At 33.3% G+C, this 13862-nt stretch overlaps 1 protein-coding gene across 2 annotated transcripts; it reads right to left on the minus strand.

Moving 5' to 3' along the window:
- Positions 1-1643: 1643 nt before the first annotated feature.
- Positions 1644-12409, minus strand: alpi.1 (alkaline phosphatase, intestinal, tandem duplicate 1). 2 transcript variants are annotated; one of them, XM_051094999.1, is made up of 11 exons: positions 12277-12409; positions 11925-12044; positions 8110-8225; positions 6214-6388; positions 5608-5780; positions 4200-4334; positions 4037-4112; positions 3815-3949; positions 2534-2725; positions 2138-2254; positions 1644-2055 (listed from the first exon to the last, which is right to left on the minus strand). In XM_051094999.1, exons 1-11 carry the CDS (start codon positions 12362-12364, stop codon positions 1784-1786), a joined length of 1599 nt encoding a protein of 532 aa, XP_050950956.1. In that variant the 5' UTR covers positions 12365-12409; the 3' UTR covers positions 1644-1783. The 2 variants fall into 2 exon arrangements, with proteins under 2 accessions (XP_050950956.1, XP_050950958.1); XM_051095001.1 differs by lacking the exon at positions 11925-12044 and having other exon boundaries at positions 12277-12397.
- Positions 12410-13862: the final 1453 nt, after the last annotated feature.

A 13862-nucleotide genomic window follows, 5' to 3' on the forward strand; every position in this document is an offset into this window, starting at 1 on the left:
TGAAATTAACTAACGCGCACTGAATTAAATGATTAAAGTCTACTGATTTTAACTGTTCTGTGCTTTTCTCTTTCAAACGTTTCTTTACTGAGCTGTTCTTTTCTGGATTGTTTTGTTCTGTGCTGAATTGCACTTCACTGTTCTGTTCCTTAATGAATTATTCTTCATTGAATTGCAGAACTGTTCTGGACTGATCTTCTCTGCACTATACTGTTCTTTATGGAACTGTTTAGTACTGTTCTATTCAGTTCAGTAAAGTTCTGGTCTAAACTGTTCTATGATTTATCCTGTTCTTTGCTGAAATGTTCTGCTCTTTTATGAACTGTTCTTTAGTGAACTGATCTGGACCCGACCTGAATAGATAAACTCTACTGATTAAACGGTTCTTTACTGAACAGTTCTTGTTCTTTTCTGAACTGATATGCACTTAACTGACTGAATAAACTCTACTGATTAAACTGTTCTTCTCTGAACTGTTCTTTAGGGTACTGATCTGGACTGAACGAATAAACTCTACTTATTTAAACTGTTCTTCATTGAACTGTTTTATTCTGTTCATAACTGAACTGTTCTTTAATGAACTGATATAAAACCAGACTGAATGAATAAACTACTGTTTAAACTGTTATTTACTAAACTGTTCTTTTCTGAACTGTTCTTTAGTGAACTGATCTGCACTGAACTGAATGAATAAACTCTACTGATTCAACTGTTGATTACTAAACTGTTCTATTCTTGTTCTTTTCTGAACTGCTCTTTAGTGAACTGATCTGCACTGACATGAATGAATAAACTCTACTGATGAAACTGTTCTTTTCTGAACTGTAGTGAACTGATCTGAAACCAAACTGAATGTATAAACTCTACTGATTAAATTGTTATTACTAAACTCTTCTATTCTTGTTATTTTCTGAACTGTTCTTTAGTGAACTGTTCAGCACTGAACTGTTCTATTCTGTTCTGGCATAAAGTGATCTGCATTTATCTGAATGATTAAAATGTACTCTTCTAACCTACTCTGTGTGCTTCTGTTCTCAACTGTTCTTTACTAAATTGTTCTGTTCTTTGCTAAAATGAACTGTACTGTACTGCACTGTTCTGTTCTGTTCAGATGTCGTTTTGAACTGTTCTGTTCTCTTCTGTTCAAAATACATTTTTGATCTTACAATAAATCAGTAAATCAACAAGATCATCTGTAAATGTAAGTAAATATAGCATGCAAAATGTTGATTAATCTGACTTGCTGATGGTCCATGTCTAAAACTGCGCAACAATATTTACATTTACAGATTTGGCAAATGCTTTTATACAATATGTGAACATTTATCATTTCATGCATTCCCTGCGTTCCCTGCATGCAAAATATTCACTGAATGCAAAATTTATAGACATGTTACTCATGACCCAATGTTATATGGCTAGTTTTATAACCCCTCATTCAGTAATGGATACATAAATGCTTTTGCTATCTGATGGTGTTCATGCCACAGAAGATTTAAGCACAACGCTGATAACATTAACAGTAATGTTTTTTTTTTGTTTTGTTTTGTATTGTTTTGTTTGTTTTAGAAAGTTTATTGGTCTCACATGTTTTAATTTTTTAATCACAGTCTTCCATTGCACAATATATACAAAAAATATCTGGTTATAAAATACTTTTATGAAAAAACTTTACATTTATATACACAGCATTGCAATTCTGCAGAGCACCAAACTTTAATATAAACTATTTGGGTTATAAAAAAAAGTCCTGGGGCCTCAATCACTCATGCAGTGGAGTCTGTCATCTGAAGACAAGCCAAAACAAGCCGGCTAGTGAGATAAGAGTCCCTGAAAGAGTGATTTTACAGCCTCCTGAGCCATGAAGATGCTGTGGGCAGTTAGTATATGGCTCCAGACACGCTGCATAAGCCATCGCATGGGCCACATAATTCTGTTCTTTGACTCCGTGAAAGAGATGAGCCATCGGGCCTTTTGCATAGATAGCCACATCTTCCCCTCCATGTGTCTCTGATTCTAAAGGAACGGCAGCTTGTTGCATGTACTCTTCATCAACTACAAATAGAGTTGGATATGATATTAGCATTTGACAACAATATATGAATTGGGACAGGTAGTAAATGATGTCCATACTTACAATAATCCACTGTTGAAACGTTTCCCCTTGATCCGTTTACATGAGCATATCCTGGTCCATTAGCATACAAGATACTAGTGTATGGAAGACTATCCTCAGCCTTCTTAGGTGCCAGACCTGAAATAAATATATATCTTTTAAAACAATAGGTTCTAATTCAATCTGATATGATCACATCATTATTCACATGGAACAGCTGATTGGTTCTTTTCGCATGAGCAGCCAATGAGCTTACTGCTCAAGATTCAAATACTAGGCTAGTGCTTGCTGTAGGATTTGCAGTACATTTCAGAAACCCTCCACCTCCCCAGCTCCACCTGTCTAGATCTGTTCCATGGTGATTTCTTGTTATAAATAGGGGTTATTTCATATATGTTATGCAGTATGTGGATGTACCAAAAATGGGGTTCCCTCGTGGAGTATTTCCACCAAAAGTGAAGACATGGGAATGATCAGCAGTGACAACAGTGAGCGTGTCCGATTCACTGGTCAGCTCGGACGCTCTCTGGATTGCCCGGTCAAACATGATGGTTTCAGTCAGAGCAAGCTTGGCAGCCCCATCATGGTGTCCATGGTCTATTCTACCTCGTAAAGCACACAGAAAGACAGGTTTCACTATTAGCCAAGTATCTTTAAACCAGAGGTCTCAAATTCACTTCCTGGAGGGCTGCAGCTCTGCAGAGTTTAGCTCCACTGATTGGAAGTTTCTACTAATCCTGAAGACCTTGATTAGCTGGATCAGGTGTGTTTAATTAGGGTTGGAGCTAAGCTGTGCAGAGCTGTGGCTCTCTAGGAAATGAGTTTGAGACCAATGCTTTAAACAGTAAATAGTAACGTTAAAGTTGAATGTAGGGCTGTGCAAAAAATTGGATGTGAGTATCATGCGCATCTCATCAGTAACGTCAGTTCTACGATTGGTAAATCTCCATCAAACACACTGCCCTCCAAAAGTTTGGAAACGCCCTAGAAAAGTAGGGTTTTGGACAATATTGGCATGAATCCTTTGTAATTTGTGATAATTCTGCACTGATAAGGGACAACACAGTATCCAGCATTAGCAGCTATTACAGCTCTGCATAATCTGGGCCTAAATTCGTTGTATTCTAAACTTAATTGGCAATCAACTGTTGAAGCTCTTAAGGTGTGCTGACCCAAAAATCTTTTAAAAACCTGGGCCAAGTTTAAACCAGTAACCAGGCATCACAGCTGGCAAAGAGGCATGTCTGACTTTGACATGTATATATTGCCATTATTATGTAATCAGAATGAAAATTAATATTGCTGGTCTTCAATGATAATGCCAACTTACTTTAATGTATTTTCACCAAAAAATGATAAGGATTTATGCCGATATCATCCAAAACCACATTTTGCCAGGGTTGTTTCCAAACTTTGGGAGGGCAGTGTACTGTCAGATGGAGTGGCATTTATTACACAGAGCCGTAGTTCATAGACAAGCTACGCAATATTGCATTCATCAATGGACATGTATCGCCTCCGATAATGAACTCGATATTGAGTAGCTTGTCAGCTTGTACGGCTCTGTGTAGTAAATGCCACTCCATCTGACAGCACGTGATGGAGACGACTAATCACAGAACAGGCGTTACTGCTGAGATGCACATGATAATCGCATCCGATTTTTTGCACAGCCCTAAATGAAGGATAAATACTCATCTTCCACGAAGAGAAAAAACCCTTTGGGATTCTTGCTGAGGATCTGAATGGCTTTCTCTGTCATGTCCACAATAGAGGGATCACGGGTCCGATTCCTAAACACTTCAAACCTCATGTCTTTGGGTTCAAACAGACCTGAATGAGAAATGTGAATGAGAATGTCATATCGGCAGACGAATAACGTCAGCAAGTCAATATGGAAACCTTGTAAACTGGCGTTACCCATCAGGCAGTCTGTTGTTTTAGCATTCACTGCGTTAAGCTGCTCTTTGTTCCAGACATACTGAGCGTTCCTTCCCTAATAAGCAAAACAGATAATCACGTAAAATCTTAGCAGTGGTTTACAAATACAGTTTGTGCTACATTAAATGGATGTTGGAGATACCTTACGAGCATTCAGCCAGACGTCAATGAGGTTCTTTTTGTCTTTGCGATCCCCTTTGCGAGAGGATGAAGAGGGGTATTCTGGATCAGGGGTTCCCTTGGGTGTCATGTACATGCGGCCACCACCAAGAATTACCTACAATGGAGAAACCTATTAAAAATTTGTTTCTTGACAGAAATTTCAAATATGTGTTAGTATTTTAAATAGAAATTATCCCATGATTTACTCACCCTTAAGCTATTCTAGGTGTGTATGACTTTATTCTTTCAGAAGAATACAATCGGAGTTATATTAAAAAATGTCCTGGCTCTTCCAAGATTTATAATGGCAGTGAATGGCTGTTGAGATTTTGAAGTCCAATAAAGTGCATCCATCCATCATTAAAAGTGCTCCACACAGTTCCAGTGGGAGTTCATAAAGACCTTCTGAAGTAAATTAATGCATTTTTCCTCCAACATTTTACTTTACAAATTCTCATTTTGTACCCCTAATTCATAACCAATGTTTTGTTTTCTGCGTTCGTGACTTCTCACCGGAGTTTATGTTATGCATACATCCTACGTCATCCGCTGGAACGCCATTCTCTCGTGAATGACAGTTAGCAGAAGCTACTGTAAATTACGGTTTACAAAGTTTTAAATGCATCAGTTCGCTTCAGAAGGCCTTTATTAACCCCCTGGAGCTGTGTGGAGCACTTTTTATGATGGATGGACACACTTTATTGGACTTCAAAATCTCAACACCCATTCACTGCCATTATAAAGCTTGGAAGAGCCAGGACATTCTTTAATATAACTTTCTAATTGTATTCTTCTGAAAGAAGAAAGTCATATACACCTAGGATGGCTTGGGGGAATTTTTATTTTTGGGTGAACTATCACTTTAACTAGTTTTCTGAAACAGACTTTTAAAATTCCTTAATGGTTATGTAAAACAACACACTTTTACCTTGTCAAAAGCAGCTCTGCACCTTTTCGGTGCATGTCTCTTTAAATGATAATGAGCTACTGCTTACCCTGCCCCCTCTTCCATTTTTTTTTTTTTTTTGTGTTTGGCGGCATATTAGGAAACCATTGCTTCAGTGCTACTTATTTGATAACATGCACACTGAAAAAAAATATTTGATGCTCACACGCCATTCACACGGAAACAGGCTTTATGTTCACTTTTACTTCCAGCTACAAAACATCTGCATTGTTTACAAGACATGTCGCTACAGCTGAGCATGGAGCAAATAGCAGGCAGCGTACAACTGGCTGAGGGCTGAAATATGCTAATATGGGACTGTCAGCGGTTGTGGGCGGGGCCTGAACAGTATGACATCATACTGCTCAGAAAATCAAAACGGCTTGATAATTGACACTGTTTAGGTTGTTTGGGGATTTAAAAAAAGGAGTCAATGGCTCACATCGATGTCAGTGTTGGTCACCAGCTGCGTGGCGATATCGGTGCAACCCTGTCTGCGGGCCGCGGAGGGCACGTCTGCATCGCTGTACCAGCTGCGGCTCACGGAGTGGGCGTACGCGGCAGCGGGTGATGCGTGCTGGACTCTGGTGGTGGTCACGATACCAACAGACTTTCCTACATATACACAGAGAAACACACATCATCACATTTATCCTACATGATTAAAGGGGCAGTTCACCCAAAAATACAAGCTCCAGCATTCTACAAAATATCTTCTTCTGTGCTTAAAGGAACACTCTTTTTTCCAACTCCCCTAGAGTTAAACAGTTGAGTTTTATCATTTTCGAACCCATTCAGCTGATCTCCGGGTCACTCCGGGATCCTAAACTCAACTCTAGGGGAGTTGGACAATGAGCCTATTTTCAAAAAAAGTGGAGTGTTCCTTTAACGGAAGAAAGAAACTCATCCAGGTTTGGAACAACTTGAGGGTGAGTATGATGCCAGAACCTTCATTTTTGGGTGAACTGTCCCTTTAAGAACAACAACAGCAACAGAAAACAGTGGTTGCATGTATGTAAGTGTGATAGTGAGTCAAAATGGAAAATACCTTGTGCTTTGGCGCGGTGTAACACTGAGAAAACCTCATTGCCAAATGTTGTGTTGCACTCATAGGCCACTGCTTTAGCGCTCAAACCCACCGTCTTGGCATTAGCCTTCACACCGCAATGGTACGCGGTAGCCGTGCTAGCGCTGTCCGCCACCTGTCTGTCAACACTGTACGTCTGTTAGGAAACACATCAACTCAATATATCAAAATACTGATAAATTGTTTTCTTAGAATCTAATCTGGTCTGTATTCCTATAGTGATTAAAGGCATGCTGTGTGTAGATACTTCACATGTGTTATCAGCATTTTCTCATGTCCTCATGTTCTCATGTCCAGGATCAGAGGTTGTAGTGATATCTAAACTTATCGCGAATACATAATCTGCAGTCAAATAATAACTTGTCCTATCTTAAACTCTGCTCATGGCACTATCAAACAATATGAAAGCCCATTTCTGCACTGGAAGAAAAAATGCTTTGGTAAAAATCTAAATTTTGAGAAAATAAGGTGAATTATGACATAAATAGCAGAAATTATGATTTTAAAAATTAAATAACAAAAAGTCAAATAACGATAAAGTCAAATCTATGAGAGTCATAATTATGACAAAAGTAAAAACTGATAAAAATAAAATTCTAACATGAATAGTCAAATTATGACAAAAATAGAAATTATGATAAAAACAAATAAAATTCTAACATAAAAAGTCAAATTATGGCACAAAGTCAAAAGTATGAGGGTCATAATTAAGACAAAAATAGGAATTATGATAAAAAAATATAACAAAAATGAAATTATTACTAAAACTAAAAATTATGAGTCATAATTATGACAAAAATAGAAATTATGATAAAAACAAATAAAATTCTAACATAAAAAGTCAAATTATGACAACAAATCTAAAGTATGAGGGTCATAATTATGACATAAAAGTAGAAATTATGATAAAAATAACAAAAAACTAAATTAATACCCAAACTGAGAAGTCAATGAGTCAAAAAAAAGAAGAAGAAAAAAAGAAAAAAGAATAGAAATAAAAGAAAATGACAAAAATAGAAATTATGATTAAACACAAATAAAATTCTAAAATAAAAAGTCAAATTATGGCACAAAGTCAAAAGTATGAAAAATTGTAACTTGAGACATAATTTACATTAAAAACTAATAAATATAACAAAAACTCAGAATTATCACAGGAAAGTAAAAAATGATGATTTTTATTTTAGTTTTTATTTCATAATTAATTACATTTTATCCCATACGTTTGTTTTTCATCACATAAGGACTTAATGTCTCGTGCAATAGTTATGATTTACCAAAGCATGATTGTTTATTTATTTAATTATTTATTTATTATTATTATTATTTATTTATTTATTTTTTGCGAAAATGTGCTTCCATAAAACAAAGTACTGCTTTTATTAAAATAAAGTTTTACATGATGTTTTACATTTAAAAATATTTTTATATGTATTTTACATCTTAAAAATACATATGTAAACATACAAAAATAAATAAATAAGTACTTTTAAGAACTTTTTTTTTACTTTAAGCTTTAAACAGGGAACCCACCATAATTCTACTAATGAATTCTTTATTAAAATGATATTTTTATGAAACATTATACCAACACTAATGTATAGTGGGAAAGTAAACAATTTTTCATATTGACTTTAAAGCTGCTCTGTGGCTTCTACACCCAGTTCAGTAAGAATCCTCATATGGAAAATTAAAAATCTAATCTGAATTCAAGCAGCAGTTATTCCATGTTGCAGACGTGCACATCTCATTGGCATTTGTCTGGCAACCAAAACATGCCTTTATAAATTGCTCAATAAAATTGATATGAATTATCAGTGCGTTATTAAAGAGGGTGTGAAAAGAGAAGCATCAGACCTTTGACAGGGCGACGTACGGAAAAGTGTCCATGGCCAAAATGGTCTCCTCCCCAGACTGTCCTTCCATCTGACCTCGCAGGATACGGGCGGCTGAAACTGTAGACACTCCCATCCCTGAAAGACCCACAGAGAAACATCACAGCCGACCATTAACACAAACTACTCATCAAGTTACATTACTTTAATAAAGTAACTGAAACAGTTACACTACTTATTACATTTTAAATAGGGGAACTTGCAATCCGTAACCTATTGGGGGATTGGGGAATTGGGATTTAGCAAAAAATTCATACTAATTTGTACGAGTAATACATGTACGAATGGCCATGAGATCTGGTTGTAAATCTTGAAAGTGAAAGTAATAAGCGAGCGCATATTCAAAAGCGATTTCAAATCCCCGCATATTAAAAGCAGCTCATTCATGCCCAATTACCCAATGATATAATTGTGAGAGAAACCACTAAAATGCATTTTTTCCTCCCTTCTCGTATTTATTCCTTTTAGTGGTTCCATTGTACGAACAGGACACACTGAGAAACACTGAGATTTTTATTACTGCACAGATGAATGAGAGCACAGAGTGATGCAAAGAATCAGAGACTTGTGGTATAAAAATTTAGATATAAATTTTAGATGTATAATTTTATAGTATAATGTATAATTTTAGATGTAAATTTAAATAAAATAAAATAATGAGTTATGAACAGTAGAGAAAAATAAGTATTGTAGCAAACTTGCAACTGCACTTGTAGATAATATAATAATAATAATAATAATAATAATAATAATGTAAATAATATATTAATAACTTTCATGACTAACATACTAAAGAACTTGTTTATTCAATATTACATACAGTATAATACGAGATATATTTCACGTTTTAAATGTACTACATTTGATTAACTTTTACATTATGAATGTGCAATAGAAATTATTTAAAAGTATATTTTAATTTACCAGAAATCCAGTGCCATATTTCAAAGACAAAAATAACAAATAAAGTCAAGAAGCACTCTATAAAGTTTATCTAAATGCATTTAGTAAATGTAAACTTTAAATGTAAATTTTTCTTCAAAATTTCAATTAAAATCATTACATTCAGTTCAAAATGTGAATCGTATGAGAGTCATAAGTATGAAAAATGTGAAATTATGACTAAAAATTAAAATAATAAAAAGTAAAATTATGGCAAAAAGTCAAAATTATGATAAATTAAATTCTAACATAAAAAGTTAAATTATGACAAAAAGTTAAATTATAACAAAAAGTCAAAAATATGAGTTATAATTATGAAAAAGTAGAAATTATAATAAATTAAATTGTAACAAAAGTCAAATTATGACAAAAAGTGAAAAGCATTGGTCATAATTATGATGAAAATTATGATAAAAAAAATAATAAAAAAAGTTAAATTATGACAAAAAGTCCAAAGCATGGGTAATAATTATGATGAAAAGTATGATAAAAAAAATTAAAATAATTAAAAAAAAGTTAAATTATGGCAAAAAGTCAAAAGCATGGGTAATAATTATGATGAAAAGTATGATAAAAAATTAAATTATGGCAAAAAGTCAAAAGTATGAGAGTCATAATTATGAAAAAAAGTATAAATTATGATAAATTTAATTCTAACATGAAAAGTCAAATTATGACAAAAATACAGAAGTACGGGTCACGATTATGACAAAAAGTATGATTTAAAAAATTAAAATAATAAGAAAAAGTTAAATAATGGCAAAAAGTATGAGAATCATAATTATGAAAAAAATTAACAATTATGATAAATTAAATTGTAACATACAAGTAAAATTATGACAAAAAGTGAAAAATATGGGTATTATCATAATTAAATAGAAATCATAATAAAACATTTAAATTACAACAAAAAGACAAAAGTATCAGTCAAAATTATGAAAAAAGTTGAAATTATGCTAAATTAAATTCTAATATAAAAAGTCACATTATGACAAAAAGTGAAAAGTATGAGAGTCATAATTATGAAAAAAAAAGTGTAAATTATGGTCAATTAAATTCTAACATAAAAAGTCAAATTATGACAAAGAGTAAAAAGTATGGTTTACAATTATGACAAACAGTTTAAATTATTATAAAAATATTAAAATGATAACAAAGAGTCAAAAAATATCAGTCATAATTATAAAAAAGTGGAAGTTATGCTAAATAATATTTTAACATAAAAAGGCAAATTATGACAAAAAGTGAAAAGTATGGGTCATAAGTGTGACAAAAACTTGAAATTATGATACAAAAATTTAAATTAGAACAAAAAGAGTCATAATTATGACAAAAAGTGGAAATAATGATAAAAATTAAAATTTTAACAAAATTATGGCAAAAAGTCAAAAGTATGAGTCATAATTATGAAAAAAGTAAAAAAAATATGATCAATTAAATTCTAACATAAAAAGTCAAAATATGACAAAAAGTGAAAAGCATGGGTCATAACTATGACAAAAAGTTGTTATTATTATTAAAAATGTTATTATTATTATAAAAAGTTATCATTAAAATGATAAAGAGTTAAAATATGAGTCATAATTATAAAAAAGTAGAAATTATGATAAATTAAATTCTAACATAAAAAGGCAAATTATGACAAAAAGTATGGCTCATGATTATGACAAAAAATAGAAATTATGATTAAAAAAATTAAATAATAAGAAAAAGATAAATTATGGCAAAAAGTCAAAAGTATGAGAGTCATAATTATGAAAAAGTATACATTATGATAAATTAAAGTTCAACATAAAAAGTCAAATTAAGACAAAAAGTGAAAAGTACGGGTCATAATTATGACACAAAGTTGAAATTATTCTAAAAAGATTAAAAATATAACAACAAGTCAAAAATATGAGTCATAATTATAAAAAAGTAGAAATTATAATAAATTAAATTCTAACAAAAAGTCAAATTATGACAAAAAGCTGAAATTATGATAAAAAATAATAAGAAAGTCCAATTATGGCAAAAAGTCAAAAATATAAGACTCATAATAATGAAAAAATTAGAAATTACAAAACAAATTGCAATTAGAACAAAAAGACAAAAGTATTAGAGTCGAAATTATAAAAAAAGTAGAAATTCGGATAAATTCCAACAAAAAAGTCACATTATGACAAAGTAAAAAGTATGAGAGTCATAATTATCACATAAAAGTAGAAATTGTCATAAGAACAACTGACACAAAACTCAAAATGATCACAAAGACAAAAAAGTATGAAATTACATGAAAATATAAATATAATAAAAATAGAAAAAAAAGTGAAAAATAAGTGTGCTTAAATGTATTCATATGCACTAGTAGCAGACTTTAAAAAAAACATTTAATTAAAAGCATATTTTAAGAAACTGCACTTAAATAATATAACAATAATGAAATGTAATAGTCAACATTTGACAACATCAAAGTTGTTCTAAAATCAAAACAATACCTGTTTATGACTAACATACTAAAGAAAAGTAACTCAACATACGTGTGTAAAATATCATTACATTTTGCATTATAAATGTGCAATTAGAAATGCATTTGTAATATGTTTCAACAACGTTTTAGTTTACCAGAAATGCTTTTGAGTACAAATGACAAATCTAACTAGATTTAATATGTAAACTATAATATGTTTTGATTTAACAGCAATTAAAAACTACATTCACACTTGATGCTTTAGTGTATTTCAAACCTAATGAAATAAAACCAATTAACACTGACTTAGAATTGCCACTGCATTGCACTGAAGGAGTGTAGTTTCACAGAGCGACCAGCAGTGTTGGGTTGGGTTGATAACTCACCGTCCCCGAGGAAGAGGATGATGTTTTTGGCGCGATGTGCTCTTAGTGGCAGCGTGAGGGCAGCCTGCAGCGTCCGCCGGGCCTGATCGTTCCAGTACGCAGGTTCCCTCTCCCATTCAGCTAGCAAAACAAACAGCACTCTATAAACAACCTGGCGCTCTGGGGCCGTATAACTCTTCAGAAGTGGCTCCGCCGCGAACCTGCCCCGACAAGACCCGAGAGCCCCGCGCCGAGACTTTCCACAGAGCAGTGTCAAACTACGCCGCAGTCACACACCCACTTGCAAAACATCCAGCGGACGTTACCTGCGCTAAATTTAGAGAGACGGACAATAGGAGCGCTGTGTCCTTACCCGTGGGCTCTGGAGTGCAGCTGGAGCTCAGGAGGAGGTGAGCCAGGAGGAGCAGCACGCCGGGGGCCCGGCCGTAAACCAAACACATCCCGAGCGACTTGAGCGCACCTCGACGCTTGGAAGGAGTGTCTGCTCAAACCTCCGGCCCCTGCTTTTTAAACCCGGGGTGTGTTGCGAGCCGGGGGCCCCCGGCAGCTCATAGGCTCGCGCTGACGCCGGGGGACCACACGGGGCCGGGAAACCCCTCGACTGCTTTTCCAAATCCGCCGGGTTTTGTTTTAGCTCATTTCTTCTCTTCCTCTCTATTCCCAGCTCTCCTGAGATCTGCTCTTGGAAGCCGAACGCCGCCTTTGATGTGGCAAATTGCGCTAATGTGTGTTTTTCATACAATGGGTAATCGGCGGGAGAAAAACGTATTGCTTTTTGGTTCTCGTTATGACTTGGAAAATCAATCCAGCATGTGCAAAACAGCCAGCACTCCAGTTCTTGCAAGGTTTCGCGCTGCTGTGGAGGATATGGCCCTGAAAATGACTAAATCATGCTTTTCTCTTGCGAAAAACAAGTGCACTTGATTGTATTGAATGTGCACATCACATCTAATATAAAAGTACATTTATATATTGTCTTAATATGTAACGTGAATGAAAACAAAGGGACACTTAAGTGTACTTAAGCAGACTTTAAAAAACTTTTGCTTTAAAGTACATTTTAAATCATTGTTTTAATAATCATTTGCCATGCTTTAAAGAACAACACTTATTTTCATGTTTCATTTTCATTTTTATTTTCAACTACTTGATTAGAAATAAATAAATAAATACATTTGAGAAATTACGTTTAGATGTAAATGGGCCAAAAAAACTAACTATATTACATATATATATATATATATATATATTTAAGTATGCATAAGTGGCCTTCTGTTTGTCAAGGTTGTAAATTGGATTTATGCCTGACTGAAGATGTATTTTACCTGATTTGCATATGAAGCAATAAAACATGAAGTGAAATTACAGAGCTCAGTTGTTCCCAAACAAGTCAAGGCGAGGAAGAACTTGTTATTATGGGATGTGCATGCAAGCAGTGTTTAGTGTCGTTGTTACCTAGCAATGTCCCATATAGATATTTGTATGGAGTTCTAGTGTGTGATTACAGATGTGTGTGTGTGTAGCCATAACATTCCAAGTGTAATTTAAAATAACATTATAATGCCATTTTTACTTTATATATTGGGATATACAACACTATTATTGATTTTTTTCTCAATCAGTATTGCTCTTTTGCATTCCAGTAAGTTGAAGCAAACTTTAAAAAGTATGTAATTTTACTTTTTAAACATTTAATTTTAGCTAAATAGTGCTATTGTTTTTAAAAATATATATAATATATTTATATTTATTTATAATAATATAAAAATATAAAGTATTTATTTATTTAATTTTAGATATACAGCGCTATTCTTATTTAATTTGGGTTTTTACCGAATTTTAGACACACAGTGTTGCTTTTTTATTTTATTTTTATTTTTTATTGAATTTTAGACATACAGTGTTGTTCATTTTATTGTTTATTTAATTTTAGATATA

This window comes from Labeo rohita, chromosome 22 (genome assembly GCF_022985175.1).
Source record: "Labeo rohita strain BAU-BD-2019 chromosome 22, IGBB_LRoh.1.0, whole genome shotgun sequence".
Classification (NCBI taxonomy): domain Eukaryota; kingdom Metazoa; phylum Chordata; class Actinopteri; order Cypriniformes; family Cyprinidae; genus Labeo; species Labeo rohita.